This window comes from Moschus berezovskii, chromosome 22, assembly GCF_049115385.1.
Source record: "Moschus berezovskii isolate FMDL1 chromosome 22, NW_MosBer_1.0, whole genome shotgun sequence".
Lineage (NCBI taxonomy): Eukaryota > Metazoa > Chordata > Mammalia > Artiodactyla > Moschidae > Moschus > Moschus berezovskii.
The window spans coordinates 61,186,236-61,206,636 of NC_142481.1; the positions used below are offsets into that span (position 1 = coordinate 61,186,236).

A 20,401-nucleotide genomic window follows, 5' to 3' on the forward strand; every position below is an offset into this window, starting at 1 on the left:
TTTAAGCTTCATAATAAGCTGGTCCATTGTTACCATTATTCTTTGCCTGACATGTGATTTTATTTTATTTCCACAACATGTGATTTTATTTTATTATTCTTGATAGATCACAGTAATTTCAATCCGTGAGGATCTTTCAACTGTAAGAGTGAATTAGAAAGATATTTTTATATTGCCTATTTGAGATAACAGGTCCTAGCACCACGCTTCGGGCAAAATACATCAAAAGAATGAACTGAAGGTTAAGTCTCCTTTTAGATCACAATTTTTATAACATCACAACATTCTCGCCTAAAAGCAATCCGAATTATTCAACTGCAAGATATTCTACATTCACCTCATTCAGCCTCAGGGAAAGAACAAAGTCAGTAGCTGGAGACACTTCTGAGGTGGAGGCACATTCATCTTCTCATTGTGCCCTCCTAAGTCACCAACACCTGAATTCAGCATCAACACACTAGAGAGAAAATGCAAGTAAAAGCTTCCTGAAAAGCTTTCTATTACGCTGTATTTGCAAAGGTAATCCTCACGTGTAAAGAAGTCATAAGAAATTCAAGTCATGAAATTTAAATTCCATGTTCAACAATTATTACCATTTTATCCTACCCAAATCAGTCAATTAAATATAACTATCTCTCCAAATTAGTGTTACTACTGCTAAGTCACTTCAGTCATGTCTGACTCTGTGCGACCCCATAGACGGCAGCCCACCAGGCTCCCCCGTCCCTGGGATCCTCTAACAAATTAGTGTTGGATAGCACTTAATCCCAATTTGATAAAAAAAATTACTTTATGTATATTCTTATTTCTATGAAAAAAGAAGTTCCTTGCTGTGCTTATGAATCTTAGAGAACTGAAAGATTCAAGGCTCTTTGCCTTAAATGCTGTTTATCACAGAGCAAGATTTGTATTCAGTTTCAGGTGGATCCATGGGGGTCTTTCCCCACAGGGGTTTATTTACTGAACTATCCAGAGATATTCATTATGAGATGATTTCATATATCATTATCCATGAGCAACTTTGGTGTAACAAGCTTGTATTTAATCAGGTCTTTCTTGGTTTCAGTCTCTTTTGCACAAGGCCTGACCTTTGACACACACGGAGCCCACTGGGGTTGTGCGATACTGTGGTCCTGCTTAATAAATGCTTCTTTTCTTAATCTTTATTGAGACATAACGGATATACAGAAAGTCACTCACATGTAATGTATATATCTTGATAAGTTTGGACACATACTTACACCTGTTATACCAAAGCTCTAAACATATCCAAAATTTTCCTTATATTCTTCTGTGAGTTTCTTGTTCATTTGTTGTTGGTTTGGGAGGGGTTAGAACATTTAATAGGAGATGGACCCTTTTAACATTTTAATGTATATGCACAATAATGTATTATTGTGTAATGTAATGTATTATTGTGTAATGTAATGTATTATTGTGTAATAATGTATTATTAACCATACTCTTTAAATAACCATACTCTTTAAATAAATGCTTTCTGATATTGATGATGACAACAATGGACATGACATCAGGTAATATTACCCTCATTCACTCACTCATATAATCAATGATTTTGTATTGATCGCTCAATTTGTGCCATGGCCTGTCTTGGCACTGTTGACAGGATGATAAAGAAGGAAAACACAGCCCCTGACCTCATGCAGTTTTGCACTTTAGTGAGAGGAGAGAGAATACACACATAGCCTGAGTGAATAAGATCACTTCAAATACTTATAAGTGCTGTGGGAAAAGTACGGCTCCTGAGACAGGAAGTGACAGGACAGAACAATCACAAAGTGTGCTGAAGTGACGAGAGAGTAGTCAGCTCACCAGGCCATCCTGCCCCTGCAAAGACCAGTGGAGCGCCAATACAGAGAACACTGTGGCAGCATGAAATGTCCCAACAGAAGATGTTTGATGGCCAGGGGAGGAATCAGCGCACCAGTAAGAACATCCGACTCACATCAGTTTTACACTGGGATCCGCTTCAAAAAGCCTCCAATTAGAGAGACTTTAGTACCATTGGTACACATGTAGCTCTGTCTTGTTTCAGCTTTCAGAAGATGAACCACCATTCTGATATTTTACACTGAGAAAAACCACACTTCCGATTTTATCTGGAAGACAATTCAGGAATTGTGAATCCTGAAGAATCCCACTGAAACGTTGACATACCATCCTACTGAGAAGAAGTGGGATGCAATTCTCCAATCAACAAGTTAACAAGATCAAAACACAATTTGGGCAGGGAAAAGTATCTGCAAATGATCAAGGTACAAATTATCAACAATCATTCCTTTAAAGACATCCGTTTTAATACCTCATATGATATTGAGATGAGCCTCTGAATTTATGTAATATTTTTCATATAGTTGACGCAATTGCTTATAGACAGTGATTTATAAATTCATACAAGAATGGTATCTGCAAAGGTGAAGCAGGAGGTGTGATGCTCCCTACTACACTTGGGAAACTCTTGGCTGAAGAAGCCCCATTCATCTGAAGGACTAGCAGATGGGCAGACATGGAGAGATGGTGCCAACTCAAGTCTCCTCGGGCATCTCCTGCAATGCAGTGTCGGATAACATAGGTCAAATACTTCAGCTCATCTTTGTTCCTTGTCCTAGTCCATCTGACCTGCTGTAACAATAAAACCACAGACTGAGTTACTGACAACTTAACAGAAATTTCTTTCTCACAGTTCTAGAAACCAAAAGTCTAAGATCAAGGTGCCCTAATGATTGGGTTCAGGTGAAGGCCCTCTTCTTGGTTGTAGACTGCCAATTTCTCACCATGCCCTCAGAGTTAAGGTGCCTCGTCCTTTCTCAGGTGTTGGCTTGAGAATCAGCTACAAAGTTTTCTTTTCGAGATAATTCTAATCCATCTTCACTTGTAATACCAGAACTTTTTAGAACATGATTGCTCTTTTTAATGTCTGTGCTTTGTTAATTTACAAGGGCCAAAATGAAATACATATTTTTTGAACTGGACTATAACTATGTATCTCAGTGTTAACTGAGTCTAAATCTTTTTTTAAAATTATTCCCAGAATTTTGTTTATTTATTTGGCTGCACTGGGTCTTCACTGCTGAGCACCGCTCTCTCTGGCTGAGGGGGATGGGAGCTTCTCTCCAGTTGTCAAGCGCGGGCTTCTCGTCGCGGCGGCCTCTCCTGGTGCAGAGCACAGGCTCTAGCACACAAGGGCTTCAGCAGTTGCAGCCTACAGACTTAGCTGCCCTGAGGCATGTGGAATCCCAGACCACGGATCAAAGAGTGGCCCATTCATTGGTGGGTGGATTCTCAACCACTGGATTACCACAGAAGTCCCGAGTCTAAATTCTTTATCAACAGACAAGAAGGTCATGTTTGGTGAGTTTTAGGCTCCTGCCTACACACCGTTGTCTTTTCACGCTGCAGTTTGAGCCACCTAACCTGGAAAGCCTATGAAAGGGCATAGGACTCCCAAGTTGCACAGAATGACAGGGAACAAATAGAGTAGTGTATCTCCATTAGCATTTACTTTGTACTAAAAGTAAGAAAGAACTTAGACCTCTAACATTTGCTTGGGAGAGGAATCTTGCTCAGTTCATACACAAAATGGTCATGCTGTATGTGCAGTGTGCCAGGCTCAAAGAAATAGTAGAATTTCACCAAGATATTCACATTTTCTGAAGTGAGCAAGAGAATGCCAAAACTAAAATGCCTTCGATTCCATTTAAATTAGCCTCATTATGATGTAAAACAGTGATCTAATCAGACCTGACATATAATCTGCAAAAGATTCGAAGTTGTCAATTCTACTTCATCATTAGCACAAGTGTCACAGTTCTGTGTATATTTTGTAATCTACATAGTATATTTGGATAGGATGTACTATATAGGTAAAATTCATAAATAACTAGATATAAATATATTGGATATTTACTAAACCAATATTTTAATACAAAGGCTGTACAAAAGAGTTTGAAGACTCTAGTCTAAAATACCATTTTAATCATATCAATCACTTAATTGAAAACTGTCATTTAATCTCCACTAGCTAAAAGCTAAAGTCCAAATTCTTATTGTAGCAAATTTGGTGCTTCACAAAGTGGCCCCAACTCCCTTTTTTAAAAGTCTTATTTCCTGCCACTCTTCTCATGGACTCACTCAGTAAGTACTCCCTGATCTTGTCATGATATTTTGAGTACCTCTTTCCTTCTACTTTATGTCATATTTAGAATTTTGAGGATAGACGGTTATTTGCCCCTTTCTCAAGTGGAAATTTCCTAGACAGCTTTTGACTCCCGATAGATAGTCATCTACTCTGTGAGGCCTCCCAGACCACCCCGCCCCCGACAGTTACAAAGCATGTTGCCTCATGCTATCATTTGGGGTCACATCTACGTGCCCTCACCAAAGATAGGAGCCCTCTGAGGCACGAGATGCAACTCATCACTCTTCTCTGTGAGGGCCTTATATATCAGACACGAATGAATGCTAACCAATGCCTCATAAACACACATAAATCCATCTAAAGGTTGAAAAGAACCCCACCCACTGTGTCATTCCTACTGTTGAGTCCTAGTGAGGAGAATCACTAAATCTATATATAGCATGTATTATTTTAGGCAAAATATTTTTATAAATTTCACACTGAAGCTAAAAAATACCATCATGACAGATACAGGAGTAAAGTAAATCAGACTGGGTTATCCAAATTAATACCAAATATATCATTTTATTTCTCTCTTAACCTAGAAATGCTGTCTCCGCTGTATAACATTGCCATCTAGTGGTCAACTTCAAAACATTAACTCAAAATTAGACTTTTCACTGTTTCAAAGTAAGTACATAAATAGGACCTTGGCTTTTGGCCATGATAGAAAATAAGGAACAAACTTTCCCTTCCATCAAGAAAAAAAAGAAGACAAATCACATAATTGTTTACAAAGCACTGAACAACAGGCAATAGAGGACAGTGGTTCTGTGAAACAGGAAACAAGCAAGGTCAACCCTTCAATCTCCCCAGATTGTCTTGAAAGAGACTGCAGGCCACAGAGACGGGGAGGGGAGGCTAAAGGACTCATTATGGATCATGTATGAATATTTGTTCCTCAAGTGTAAGAAACATGCCGCACTAATGCAAGAAATTATATGCTATAAATAACATAAAACAGAAACTGTCTTTCTAAGAACTCTGTGCTCTATTTTTCTGTAAACCTGAGAGTGCTCTGCAGAGGGTGTGTGGGCAAGGCTTGCAGAGCGCTGGCGGATCCCCGGGTGAGACATTTGCAGCAGCTCATGAGCACACTTCTTGAAGGGCTCTGTGAGGCAGTGGGTACAATCCGTGTCCCCTTAACAGTCTCTGAGAGCCCTCTCTGCTGCTCTCCCAGCCTCTTCCCACCCTGAGTCATGCAGATCACAGTCAGACTCCTTGATGAGGCGGGAGAGTACCCTTTGGCACATTTTCCTCCATGGGAGATTACAGGCCCAGAAGGTCTCTCTTGGCCCTACACCGTGCTGTTCTGGGGAAGCAGTGATGTGGGCAAAGTCAAGCTATTCCTCTTATCCACACTCCAATGCGTTCAAAGTTTTTTTTCCTCCAGCAGTGTGGGGAACTAACTTCTCTTCTGGAAACTCAGACTTCCACGAAGGCTCTCTTATCAGTGTCTTTTAGAGGCTCCCTGGTCTGAGGCAGAGAAGGGCTGGAGCCGGTTCACAGGCCACTGCAGGGTCCACGATCAGGACCAAGGTCTGTGTGACTATTACCCAATGTTCAGGGGGGTGAGACTCCTCCTGGACCCCTTGGCATACGGTGCTATATCCCACAGATCTCACAGAGACAATCTGTGGATGAATGCCAAATTTTTGTTGCTGGGGTGGGGGAGTGAATAAAGCAAGTGACATCTTACGCTGCCATGATGCTGACATCCTGCAGACATGTTGATTGTCAAGGTAGGGAAGGATGCTACTGACATCTACTGGCTAGAGAAGCTGCTACACATCCTACACCAACTAGGATGCCTCCCACAAAGAATGATCCTGTACAAAATGCCAACAGAGCCAAGCTTAAGAAATCCTGATGAATAATACCGCTTTGAAAAGAAAGAACAAAGTTAGAGGACTTAAACCATCTGATTTCAAGACTTAATATTATAAAGCCATGATGGCCAAAACCATGCAGCTGGTGTACAGGTAGACAAATAGATCAATGGGACAGATTAGTGAGGGCAGAAAAAGACTTATACATATAAATTGATTTTCCACCAAGGTCCCAGACCATTTGATGGGAAAAGGATAATCTTTCAACAAATGGTATTGAAACAATAAAATATACGTGTAAAACTCTACCTTTAATCTCACACCATAGATAAAAATTATGTTGTGTCATAAACCAACTTTAGGAGCTTAATCTGTAAAATTCTAGGAGAAAACATAAGCATAAATTTTAGCGATCTTGGGGTTGGCAAGGTTCTTAAGTATAACACAAAGAGCACAAAGATTTTTTTTACCATAAAAAATTGGACTTCATTTATATCTATATTTACCTTGCTAGAGAAAGGTCTCCATAGAACTTCTATACCTTGTCTGAAGTTAGGGTGCCCAGTGAGGGGAGAAGTCAGGGGCCGGCAGGGAGGTCCCCACCAGCCCAGGACCCTAAAAGCCCCACACACAGGCTGCACTGGGGCGACCTCACTCGGCCACCAGTGCAACAGAGGGTGGAACCCGTGCTTCCACCTCCCACATCCAAGGCCTGGGTTTGTTCATCTTTGGAAAAGGTGGGGGTGTGAGCCAGGCTAGCATCCTTGGCACTCGCATCCATGGTGTGACACTGGCGCAGCTGTGTCCTCAGTGCGGGGTCACTCACCCTTGGCTAAGGGGTTGGGTGCACCTGGATTTGCACCTCCTAGGCCTGGCACCCAGTACTCTTGCCTAGAAAATCCCATGGATGGAGGAGCCTGGTAGGCTGCAGTCCGTGGGGTCTCTAAGGGTCGGACACGACTGAGCGACTTCACTTTCACTTTTTACTTTCACACATTGGAGAAGGAAATGGCAACCCACTCCAGTGTTCTTGCCTGGAGAATCCCAGGGACGGAGGAGCCTGGTGGGCTTCCGTCTATGGGGTCACACAGAGTCAGACACAACTGAAGTGACTTAGCAGCAGCAGCAGCAGGCCTGGCACCAGCTCAGCCCAGCCAAGCAGCCAGATCAGTCTTCTGGTGTAAGTGACCAGCCCTGGCTCTACACAAAGCCTTGTCCCACATAAAGACAAAGCATATTTCAGTGTGGAGATGGTGGGCACCAGGGATGGCAAGAGAGCTTGAGTCTGTGATCTGTCCTGGGCCAGGCCCTGATGGTGCTCCCACCTGCCTTACTCCCACCGAGGCCTGAAGCCCCCTCTCCCAAGGAGCGGCAGGGTCTGCAAAAGTCAGAAATGAAAGGAGATGAAGAACAAAGTGTCAGGAAATACTGGACATGAGGGTCCTCTGCAGTTATTGACTTCCCTGGTGGCTCAGATGGTAAAGCATCTGCCTACAATGCGGGAGACCCAGGTTCAAACCCTGGGTCGGGAAGATCTCCTGGAGAAGGAAATGGCAACCCACTCCAGTATACTTGCCTGGAAAATCTGATGGACAGAGAAGCCTGGTAGGTTACACTCCATGGGGTCGCAAAGAGTTGGACATGACTGAGCAACTTCACTTTCACTGCAGTTATTAGTGACCAGCAGACTTTTCCACAGACCACTAACAGCTCCATGTGGGAACGTGATAGGGCTGTAATTCTTAGACAAGGCTCTGTAACCGTGGACTATTTCATGTGACTCTTAGATGTCCTTCCTTGTTATTCTGTTTGTAGATGGTGTAATGACAGTATTTTGTGGCTACCCATAAAACCACTAAAATTATCAGAAACACAAAATTTTCCTTTTTTTTTTAATGATTTAGTTTTATTTTTCCTCTTCTGTTTTCATTGCTAGTATTTAAGTAAGGGCAAAATTTTGGTTGTTTCTGTTTAACAAGGGCCCATAATGCAAACACTAAGAGGGAATTTACATGAGTGGACTCAACTAGAAAGATGTGGAACGCAAAGTTTATTTCAATTTAATGAGTTACTAACATGTTTAACAAAATTGATTTTTGATTTAAGAAAAAGTAGGTTGTGAAACATTTTACATGGCCCAGCATCACTTTCTTCAGCATTCACCGTGTGTGGTTTTGTACTGACGGCCCCTGGGAATTCTGCCGCCCTTCACCCTCAGGACAGAGCTCTGGGCCTGGATGAGCAGCTCAGAGTGGGCGCATTCCTCCAGACGCAGCCTTCTTAGGGGGCAATACTCTCTACCCACCCTCCATCAGCACCATAAACCAGATGAACATCTCCCAAGGCAGCCTTTCAAGAAACATGTTTCTGTTAAGTTTGGTGTAGAAGAAGAAAAAGTCATCAAAATATGTAATAGGTTCGCTGAACTCAGACTTAACCCTAAAGCTCAAGCTAAACTCCCCAGGAAGCTCCTTAAGACACAACTTTAATCTTAACACTGAAATGCGTCTCAGGTGGGCACCTACACAGTTAACAGGTCAAACCCAGCACTTTCCAGCCAGGCCAGCCCATGGCAAGGATGTGACTGAAGGAGGATTTTGTTCAGGGTCCTGATCCCTTTCTCTCTGAGTACTGACTGATTTATCTGAAGTGTCCCTTGATATCAAAATTTGCCTGGCTGATCTCATGGTGTCCAGGACAAGCCCAACTCAGGTTCAGGCAAATTACCTCCTAACAAATACCTGTCTCTCAGCACATTATTCTGGGCATTATGCCCACCCATCTGTTTTTCATCCTTTATCTTTTATTTGCAATTCTGTGTTTCCTTATGTGCTGCATTGTGCTGTGCTTAGTCGCCCAGTTGTGTCCAACTCTCTGCAATCCCATGGACTGTCGCCTGCCAGTCTCCTCTGTCCATGGGATTCCCCAGGCAAGAATGCTGGAGTGGGCAGCCGTTCCCTTCTCAAGGGGATCTTCCCAATCTAGGGATCAAACCCAGGTCTCCCACATTGCAGGCAGATTCTTTACCATCTGAGCCACCGGGGAATTATAACTTTGTTTTTATTCCTCTTGATGTAATAGGCATAAGTTTATGAATTTTGAATTATGGTTGAATCCAACTTAAGGATGTCTGAGAACTGGATCCAGCAGGGAAAGGCATGTAGCAAGTGAATAAATAATTGCATTAACCATGGAACCTCAAAACAAAATCTGGAATATTAGTTTCAGCAGAAAGCCTTATCTTTTTTCCCTTGGCCACACCTTGTGGTTTTCAGGATCTTAGTTCCCCCACCAGGGATTGAACCCAGGTCACAGCAGTGAAAACACTGAATCCTAACCACTAGACTGCCAGGAAATTCTCCAGGCAGCCTTCTCTTTAATGACATTTTTGTACTTCCTCAGTAGAGTGGGAGACATCAGTAATTAAGAAAAGTAAAATTAGAAAAGAGAGAGTTTAGAAGATTATTCGTATAGACTGTTTTATATCCCTTCCAATTGATAGAATATTTAGGAAACATCAAGTTTCAGAAAGGTTAAGTGGTATTTTTCTTAGACAAAATAACAGAAGGATAGGGACTCCCCTGGTGGTCCAGCAGTTAAGACTCTGAGCTCCCAATGGAAGGGGCATGTGTTCAGTCCCTGGTTGGGGAACCAAGATCCCACATGCTAAATGTACAATAAATAAACCAAACATTAAAAAAAATAACAGGATACTTACTCTCAGGATATACAGTGTTATATAAATATACATATTTGGGCTTTCCTGGTGGCTCAGAAGGTAAAGTATCTGCCTGCAATGCAGGAGACCTGGGTTTGGAAGATCCCCTGGAGGAGGATATGACAACCCACTCCAGTATTCTTGCCTGGAGAATCCCCATGGATAAAGGAGCCTGGCGGGCTACAGTCCATGGGGTCACAAAGAGTTGGACATGACTGAGTGACTAAGCACAGCACAGCACATCTATATTTATTCATATTCATATATAGTATGTTATATTCTTTAGGAATATGCAGAGTACATCATGAGGAACGCTGGGCTGGAAGAAGCACAAGCTGGAATCAAGATTGCCGGGAGAAATATCAGTAACCTCAGATATGCAGATGACACCACCCTTATGGCAGAAAGTGAAGAGGAACTAAAAAGCCTCTTGATGAAAGTGAAAGAGGAGAGTGAAAAAGTTTGCTTGAAGCTCAACATTCAGAAAACGAAGATCATGGCATCTGGTCCCATCACTTCTTGGGAAATAGATGGGGAAACAGTGGAAACCGTGTCAGACTTTATTTTTGGGGGCTCCAAAATCACTTCAGATGCTGATTGCAGCCATGAAATTAAAAGACGCTTACTCCTTGGAAGGAAAGTTATGACCAGCCTAGATAGCATATTAAAAAGCAGAGACATTACTTTGCCAACAAAGGTCCATCTAGTCAAGGCTATGGTTTTTCCCATGGTCATGTATGGATGTGAGAGTTGGACTGTGAAGAAAGCTGATCGCCGAAGAATTGATGCTTTTGAACTGTGGTGCTGGAGAAGACTCTTGAGAGTCCCTTGGACTGCAAGGAGATCCAAACAGTCCATTCTAAAGATCAATTCTGGGTGTTCATTGGAAGGACTTATGCTAAAGCTGAAACTCCAATACTTTGGCCACCTCGTGAGACAAGTTGACTCACTGGAAAAGACTCTGATGCTGGGAGCAATTGGGGGTAGGAGGAGACGGGGACGACAGAGAATATGATGGCTGGATGGCATCACCAACTCTGTGGACATGAGTTTGAGTGAACTTCGGGAGTTAGTGATGGACAGGGAGGCCTGGCGTGCTGTGGTTCATGGGGTTGCTAAGAGTCGGACACGACTGAGCGACTGAACTGAACTGAACTGATTCTTAGAAATATTAAGAAAGTGCTACACTTATTTCTCAGTGTGAAGTGTGTGCTATAATGGATGCAAAGTTGGATATAAGAATATGTGATCTGACATAAAAGTTGGTAGTACAGAAAATCTTACAGTGTGAATACCAACTATGTATATTTTTATGTATATAAAATATACATATATATTTATATATGTATATATGTATAGGGAACTGAATCACTGTGCTGCATACCTGAAACATGACACTGTAAATCAACTAGACTTCAATTTTAAAAGATAATAATATGTTTAAAATATAATTAATATAGTAAAACCTACTTACATTTCTTCCTATAGCACTCAGACACCTCAGATTTTAGAACAGCAGAATTCAGGGGCATGTTAATTTTTATGAAGTCTGGCAAAGCAGCATGAAGATCTTGGAAAATCAGAATGATGTTAAAGCATTAGAAGACTAGAAGGGTAGATTTAAATGATAATACTATTATAATAATTATAATTTTAATGGGTAAATAATTAACAAAAATACTAAACATGAATTATAATTTAGCATTCCAATGGCAAATATATAGCAAACTTCAATTTCTTTAACATTATATCATCTGGGATTATACTATCAAGTTATTAAATAAATATTAATAATGAAATAATTTATTAATATAATTATGTATTGCTATTAAAATATTAATAGAAATAATTTTAACTTAAAATATTTTATTAATACCAACGTTATATTAATGACTGATAAAATATTATATTTGCATATTCACTTAGGGCAGTACTTCCCAAGTTTATCATTAACACACAGAATGATATACAGTATCTGTTGGTCAATAAACAAAGTGATGCTCCTTATATTGATGTCATTTTACATTTGACTGAACAAAGAAAATGAATACTTTGGAAATGAATGCATGTTTTTGAGTAATGTTTTAATGTCCTTTTATTTTCAACATAATCATATTATTCATTTCATACTTTTGAAATTTTCATATGTGTTCATATCCTCACTTCAAAAACTGAAACTATTCACAAAATTAAATGCATATTTAATTTTTTTTTCTGGTGAAAGGTTCAGTTCAGTTCAGTTCAGTCACTCAGTCGTGTCCGACTCTCCGCGACCCCATGAATCACAGCACGCCAGGCCTCCCTGTCCATCACCAACTCCCGGAGTACACTCAAACCCATGTCCACAGAGTCGGTGATGCCATCCAGCCATCTCATTCTCCGTTGTCCCCTTCTCCTCCCACCCCCAACCTTTCCCAGCATCAGAGTCTTTTCCAGTGAGTCAACCCATCGCATGAGGTGGCCAAAGTATTGCAGTTTCAGCTTTAGCATCAGTCCCTCCAATGAACATCCAGGATTGATCTCCTTTAGAATGGACTGGTTGGATCTCCCTGCAGTATAAGGGACTCTCTAGAGTGAAAGGTACGGTATGTAAATATTCAAGTTATAGTCAACTAGACCTCTCTTAATCTAAGCATGTGATCAGTGTTAACAAGTGTTAATACGAATGGCATTAAATTTCACCATGAGTTCAGTTCAGTTCATTCTCTCAGTCATGTCCGACTCTCTGCGACCCCATGAATTACAGCACGCCAGGCCTCCCTGTCCATCACCAACTCCCGGAGTTCACTCAAACTCATGTCCATTGAGTCGGTGATGCCATCCAGCCATCTCATTCTCTGTCGTCCCCGTCTCCTCCCACCCCCAATCCCCCCTAGCATCAGACTCTTTTCCAGTGAGTCAACTCGACGCATGAGGTGGCCAAAGTATTGGAGTTTCAGCTTTAGCATCAGTCCTTCCAATTTCACCGTATTAACTCCTTAACTTACACTTTCATTTTAAACAATTTTGAGATGTTTCTGGAAAGTTTCCTCTGCACTTGCCCCTTATCCAGGTGGCAGAATACTTCATAAGCCCCTCCATTATGCTTTTATAAGATATTCTTTTTATAAATTTTATTAAAAATATAATTTATTTACCATGAAATGTATCCCTTTAGGGTGTGCGATCCAGTGGTTTTCAGCAAAGTCAAAGAGTTGTGCCACCCTCAACCAAAACAAGAGCTAGTTTTTTGAAACTTCCATAATCTCTAAAGAGAAACCCCCTATCAATCAGCAGTCATTCCCCATTCCCTCCACTCCCTTAGAGACAAACCGCTAACCTACTTTCTGTCTCTATGGATTTGACCATCTTGGGTGTATCATGGAAATGGAATGAGACACACATTGTTGAATTTACAATCAATCAATTTACAGAATACCTTCACAGCAACACTAAGATTAGTTTTTTTTAATAACTATGGAGTATAGAATAGCCACAATAACACATAAACAATATCAATGATGGAAAAAAATATGTTTCTGTAACAGCTAAGAAAAACAGAATACAGAGTAGGAATATCCATATAATATTAAAAGAATACCATCAAGCCAAAATAATTAAGAAACAAAAGTATTAAAAACTATACAGAACAAAGCATGTATTCTATCAATGTATACATACATGTGTATTATATAAGATTTTAAGTCATATTTGGAAAGACGTTATGATAGATGCAAAATTAGAATCTGGTAGAATCTGTATTTCCTCTTAATCCAATTACTTCAAGTTTCTTCTGAAAAGTGTTTATTTAATGAAGGGATTAAGTAGGAGAGCATTTAAGAGATGGGTGAGCCATTCTGGGTGTTTATAAATCCTGTGTCTTGGGGAACTGCTCAGTTGTCCACTCCTCTCTGCAGAATCCGGATACCTCTTCCCAAGATGGATCAAAACAGCACTACAAGTGGTCTTTTGCTCTTTTCTTTGGTAATGCTACATGCTCTATTTTCCAGAGTTTATAAAAAGTAAAATCACCATTATGATTAGAGGAATAGATTGTTGAAGTAGGTGCTGTTTTGCAGTGATAAGTTGTGTCAGGGGATTGACGGGTACTTTGAAGTTAACAGAATGGAGGCAGTACTGAGTCCCATAAGTGGGTTTTCAAAGGTCTTAAAGTTTTAACATTTTTAATGGAGAAAAATTTATACAGCATACACAATATTTTACATTTGGCTTATATCTAACAATTTAATATATTAACAATTATACCTAATGATTCAATATATTAACAATATCTAATGATTTAAAATATTAAATTTTATCACAAAATAAGTTTTGTATATTTTATGTATCCCTTTAATCTTTTTCATATTTTACTTGTCTCACTTATTTCCATTTATTTTCCTAACTCCTATTTTCTTTGCACATAATTTTGTGGATTTCTAGTAATTTCTTGCTTTGGTAACTCATATAACAGACTGTCTTTTTTTACGTATTATATACATATATATATATATTTGACCTATATGCCTCCAATTTTTTTTTTTTTTTTTTTTTTTGGCTATGCTGGGCTGTTTGTAGGATCTTAGTTCCCCAAGCAGGGATTGAAGTTGAGCCCTTGGCAGTGAGGAGACAGAGTCCTTACACTGGAACACCAAGGAATTCCCATGTCTCCAGTTTAGAATGACTTTAGGTATAGCCTTAAAGTAAAAATATAAAATAATCGTTGAATCTACAGACTTTCAATCTGAACTAAACATAAGTTACATGCTCACACAATTTTTAATCTATAAACATATCCTTCATACTTCTCCCCATTTTCTCTTCATCAGACATTCTACCAAAAGAACCCTGGCAAGGCAAGATTATTTACAACCAGAGTCAAAAGTGTCCAAGCATGGTTCGAATGCTCTTTTACCCTGAACAAGCAACCAGGAAACAGCTGGCCAAGGAAACTGGCATTCCAGAATCTAAAATTCGGGTAAGTATCAGATATTTCATTATTCTGGTTCAAGGTAAAGAAAAAAGTAGGCTTAGCACTGGCAGGCAATTACTCATGTTAGGTATGTTTCCCAGAAGGTTTTTCCTGTTATATATTTAAAACAAAAACAAGAGTTACCTCTTTTACCATGGAAGAAACCTTTATTATTTCTTTTACCAATTGGGTGGGCGTATTTACTTTTGGAGGAAAGAATATAATGGAATATCTCTCCCAATAGAAGATAACTGAATCAGCTTTTTAAATTAATTAATTTGGCTGCCTTGGGTCTTAGCTGCTCTCTCAGGCTCTTCCTTGCTACGCACAGGTTTCTCTAGCTGCAGTGCACAGGCTTAGCTGCCCCATGGCATGTCGGATCTGAACTCCCTGACCAGAGATTGAACCTATGTCCCCTGCACTGGAAGGTCGATTCTTAACCACTGGACTACCAGGTTAGTCCCTAAGTCAACTTTTGAGATTTAGAGAATATAGGAAATCGGATCACTATGTTAATGATATGGTATCATTAATGATATGGTATCACTGGAATATGCACTGCAGAATAATGATTAATATGTAATTGTGAGGAAAACTGTGGGATAAACACAAATGTAAATTCTCAGGCTAGTTTTTTTCCCACTAATATCAGAAATGTAACTCACATACAGGCATATGAAATAAAATCCAATACTGTATCATTTTGAATAAACTACTGATGTAAAAATAAAGTTGGATTTCTTCAGTCAGCGAAGAGCTATAAAGAATACAAGTACAACAACAGTATTGAAACCAATAATGGTCAATAAAAAAGATGCTTTGCGGGGGCGCAGGGGGAAAAAAGATGCTTTTAGGGGAAAATGAGTTCAGATTTTTGTATCAAAAATAGTTTCCAATAAATCACTATATGTAAGGGCTATAAGGGCATCAGTCTGAGGGGACACCAGGAAGAAGAAAATTTCGTCTTTTCTTAATGTATTTGTTTTAGGAACAGGAAACAGTTTCCCCAAATCCCAGTAATAAAGTACACTTTAGGGGAATATCTGAAGCTTCCTTGGGGGCTCAGACAGTAAAGAATCTGCCATTAATGCAGGAGACCCACGTTTGATTCCTGGATCAGGAAGATCCCCTGGAGAAGGACATAGCTACCCACTCCAATATTCTTGCCTGGGGAATTACATGCAGAGGAGCCTGGCAGGCTACGGTCCATGGAATCGCAGATTGGACACGAGCGAGAGACTTTCACTTTCAAGAGTGTCCAGTGACTGGCTGCACAAGATGTACTAGGCCCATTTGAACTGAGGTGGAGAATGGCAAGCCCAGGAAACAACGCATGATGAGCTTGTTTCAGCCATTGTGTTCAGTAACTTGCTCATTAGTTTCCAATTTCCACTTGGGCTTAAGACTTACTGGAAAATATTTTGAGTAATTAATTAAGAACAAATAGAACCTTTTAGAACAATGCCTGGGATATGAGTGGTTCATCAAATATTGGTTATCATTTATACTCTACTCTTACCATGAATTATCAAGTTATCAAAATAAAACACTCAGAAATTATCGGAACATACATTGCAATGCTGACTCCAGTAATGAGGAAACAAAATACAACTGGTTATATTAGTGATAATTTTAAAGCAAGATATATGGGGCTGTTATCTATTGCATGATGAAGATGAAGTAAGAAAGAGGAAGTGTGGATGAGTTAGCCCTGCTCGTGACTGTGGCTAATTCTACTGTCTTACATAAAGAAATGCTTTTCTAAGATATATTCCATACATATTATGTATTATCAAATGGCATTTCCAATGAAGAGTTGATGAGACATGAGGGATTGATTCCTATGAGAGAACCAACAGCGTTTCTTAAACCAGTGGAATTTACTTTGAATACCCTGAGGATGACCATACAAGAAATGCTAATTTGAGTTGAGAGCAGATTGTGTACTGTCCTGAATTTTATGCTAATAATAGCATCACTCCCAAGATAATGCACTTTCTCTTAGTTATATTATCCCAAGAGCAGCTGATCAACTAGTTTTGTTTAACTGCAATGATATTTGGAATAACATAGACTGTGTTACGTGACTTTCATGTCTTCCTTTCCCACTCAGATTTGGTTCAGAAACCACACAGCAAGACAGAGACGATTGGGGTTCGGCTCCTCCTATGGAGAATACCAAACCCATGGCTAGAACCAGCTTGGCCTTATACTCAAGGTAAGAACCCACCAATCCAAATGCAGTTCATCAGTGCAATCAATTGAGAGAGGAACCAATCCTGCATGTTTTACCCAAATTCACCACAGAGAATCCTTAGTTTTGGAGTCAATTACAGCTTGTTCTTTGTAACTGAGGGTCAATAGGTGGCTGGGACAGACAGGTTCTGAGCAAACAAGGCTTTGGACTGTTTGGTTCTGCTGCTCTGAGCAGGGCAACAATCTCCTCTTCTGTCATCTCAGGGGGATTCAGAGGGAGTAAGAGGTTAGCACTAACTTCTCAAGTTTGAGTTTCCAGCTTGAATGCAAAAATGTCCTAAAACCCTCCCTTTTGTCCCTGCGTTCTCTTTTAGAATACATACCAAAAGAAGCCACACAAGACCAGACAGCCATCCCAAGATCTTAATCAAACATTCTAGTTCAAGCTTTCTAGAGGAATAACTTGATATTACCACCAGGAAAACACTAGCCAAACAGGCATTCGGAATTGAGAATTCAACTAAGTTTGATGTCTATGGCAGCAAATATCCCTTCTGTTAAAGGATGTTACCCCCTGAGTGGTTGCTGGAACACTGTAACTAACCCAGGTTATCACAGTAATCAAGGCCAAAAGCACGGGACAGTAAGCATCTGGCAGTGCAAGTCACACTCCTGAAGAAGGAAGAGTTTTCTAATTAAATTGTCAGTGATGCCATCTATTCAGAACTACCAGCAGCAGAACTGTAAAGAAATGTAAAAGTTAATGCCTATTTCGAGAACACACTGTTAGGTTCTCTAAAGCTTAGCACTGTTGTCATTTTGGGCCAGATATTTCTTTCTTGGGAGGGGCAGTCTGTCCTGGCACAGTGTTTTTCAGCATTCCTGGCCTCTACCAACTAGATATCCTGAACACTTCTCCTTCCCCCATTCTTATCACCCCCCCAAAAATCTACAGGCACAGTCAAATAGGGGAACAAAATCACCCTCAAGAGTACCTTTTTCTACCTAAATTATGGGGAAAGTGGTGCATATGTGTTCAATGTTGATGACAAGGAAGCACGTTCTTAGGTCTATCAGCAGAATGACTCTCAAAAACACTTGTTTATTAACCCTTACTCAGATTTATACACATTTACAAGATGTGTACTCCTGTGCACACACTGATGAAGACGAAAAAAACGTCAGCCTGGTCGAGACCTTGCTCCCTGGTCCATTGCTGTAACTGGAGGGTGGCTCCTAGAGCATATGCCTTTTCAGCCAAATTTCAATTCATCTAAGGTTGACTGTTGAAAGTGCTATGACCTAATCTATGTTTGTATGTATGTATATGTATACACATACACACGTACACGCACATATACATATGTACAGATACAAACATACTGAACACATGAACCAGGGTAATTAATTTTATACATATATCTCCTGAGATTTGTGCCTACATAACAGGCCCTTATTTCTTGCCTTATGATGTCCATGTCTCTGTTTTTCTCACGGAGATATGGTTTCAGGACCCAAGATCTCTGGACCCTGGGCAGAGGAGAAGTGAGCCTGTGAATTCCCTGCTGCTGCTGCTGCTGCTAAGTCGCTTCAGTCATGTCCGACTCTGTGCGACCCCACAGACGGCAGCCCACTAGGCTCCCCCGTCCCTGGGATTCTCCAGGCAAGAACACTGGAGTGGGTTGCCATTTCCTTCTCCAATGCAAATTCCCTGCTAGATGGCCCAAATGTGAGACCCGGTCCGACAGTTCAGCAGCCTGAAATTGACCTGTGGACTCTCCCAGGCCGATCTCACCATCTTCCTTCCTCCAGTTCTATCAGCAGGAACTAATGATTTCTACCCGTTCTTCTCCCTTCCTACGTATCCTGTCCCTACTGTGATCCAAAGACAAAGTGTCATCATACAGCCTGTGAAGCTGTACAGGGAGAATTCTCTCTGCACGCTAACATCTGGGAATGATGTGCCTGCACCGCTGACTATGGGAGGAGACCCAGATGCTCAGGATCCTTTCTGGTCCCAATACCAAGAAGACCAGGCCCACCAAGAACAGACTGACATGGGAATGCTACGGTTGGAAGACTATTCTCAGCCTCAGCCTGAGCACACACACACACACACATATCCTCCGCAGGATCTGGGCCAGGTGGACATGTCTTTTCTGCAGTGGTGGGATGAGTGCTGCCAGGCTGACTGTAGAGTGGAATCCTCAGAAGGGAACCATCGAAACAGGCTGACGGCCACAGAACACGCGAGCTAGAGTCGTCTCGTCTCCTTACCCAGTCTCACCAGCAATGCACAGGGACCTCAGAAGACTTCAGGTCAGCTCCTGCCATCCACAGGTTGTCCGCAAAAGGCACAGATTTTCTGAATCCTCACTCCAGGACTCCAGCTGTGCCTCAGGGAGCAAGATTTTCAGGCTCTTCCGAACACACTGCAAAGCTCACCATGGCCTGAACTTCTGGAGGAAGATGGCATTCTGAATCTGATCCAGGCCTCCTTTCTTTTGGTGCAGATCAGAATTTAAAGAACAATGACTGTGGAAGCCATCCTGCCAGGGGCAAGATTAAAGCTGAGGAAAGGAAAAACCAACTGGAAACCCAAATGGAGGTTATCTTGTGGCCAGCGGTTATCTTCTGTACTCCACTAAGGATTCTTTCCAAGCTCCACTCTGCCTCTGGAAGTACCACAGGACACATCTGATGAATTCTTGTGGAAATAAAAGCATTTTACTGACAACTATGACCTCTGTGATGACCACCTCCTCCACCACCTGGAAAATCCACAAAGGGTAGCCCAACTCAGGCGAGAACAGGTCTCTGAGGGACATCAGAACTTCTCTCCTTCCTGGCAACATGGGAAGGCAAACTTGAAATTTGTTATGTAAAAAAATTAAGGGATGCTGTACTTCCTGATGGAGTTCATAAAACTGATCTTTTCCCCAAAGCTCCAAGGGTTTAAATTAGGAGAACTACCTCAGTATCCATCATTAAGGGAACGATTAAACGGATTAGGACAAATCCTTCAATACTGAGTAGACTTCACTTAGAAGTATATTTTTACTTTATTTAAATCATACAAAAAACTGTAAGAAATTGTAATAGCAACACCATATCATCACCAAATATAGTCTAATGATGTTATTAATATTTTCATTTTTAGGGGGGTTAATATATTTGCATATATGATTATATATGTCCATAAAATTTTTCCTCAGATAAACTTTGTATGTTTATCAAAATTTGGTAAATCATTCTCACTCTCCATCTTCTCACTTCTTTTGAAACAGGAACTTCTAAAAATAGATTTTGGTATATGTGGGTCTACCTTGGTAATAAAAATGTCATTAAAAAGTATTACTTCCTAAAAAAAAAAAATTACTTATTTCATTAATCTGTTTTGTCATATCTGCTTTACTTTCCATATGAAGGTGTTGAAAGATCAACACACATATATCTAGTTTTACAGATACCAGTTTTGCACAAATAATAGTTGTGAGGTGGACATCCTT

General features: G+C 40.5%; 2 protein-coding genes across 3 annotated transcripts in view; one reads left to right on the plus strand and one right to left on the minus strand.

The window, feature by feature from the left end:
* Positions 1-2,373: 2,373 nt before the first annotated feature.
* The window catches only part of TERF2IP (TERF2 interacting protein), a 28,376-nt gene continuing 10,348 nt past the window's right edge, over positions 2,374-20,401 (minus strand). The window contains exon 4 of one of the 2 annotated variants that reach the window (XM_088830835.1): positions 2,374-2,643. In XM_088830835.1, the coding sequence (XP_088686961.1) occupies positions 2,389-2,643 (255 nt within the window). In that variant the 3' untranslated portion in view covers positions 2,374-2,388. Of the gene's footprint in view, positions 2,644-11,626; positions 19,568-20,401 lie in introns of those variants that run through there. The other variant, XM_088830836.1, reaches the window with a different exon arrangement.
* Positions 13,568-19,127, plus strand: DUXB (double homeobox B). The gene is given in 6 exon segments (XM_088830678.1): positions 13,568-13,571; positions 14,554-14,736; positions 16,810-16,914; positions 18,611-18,758; positions 18,760-19,077; positions 19,079-19,127. Coding segments are annotated over 6 exon segments (807 nt in total).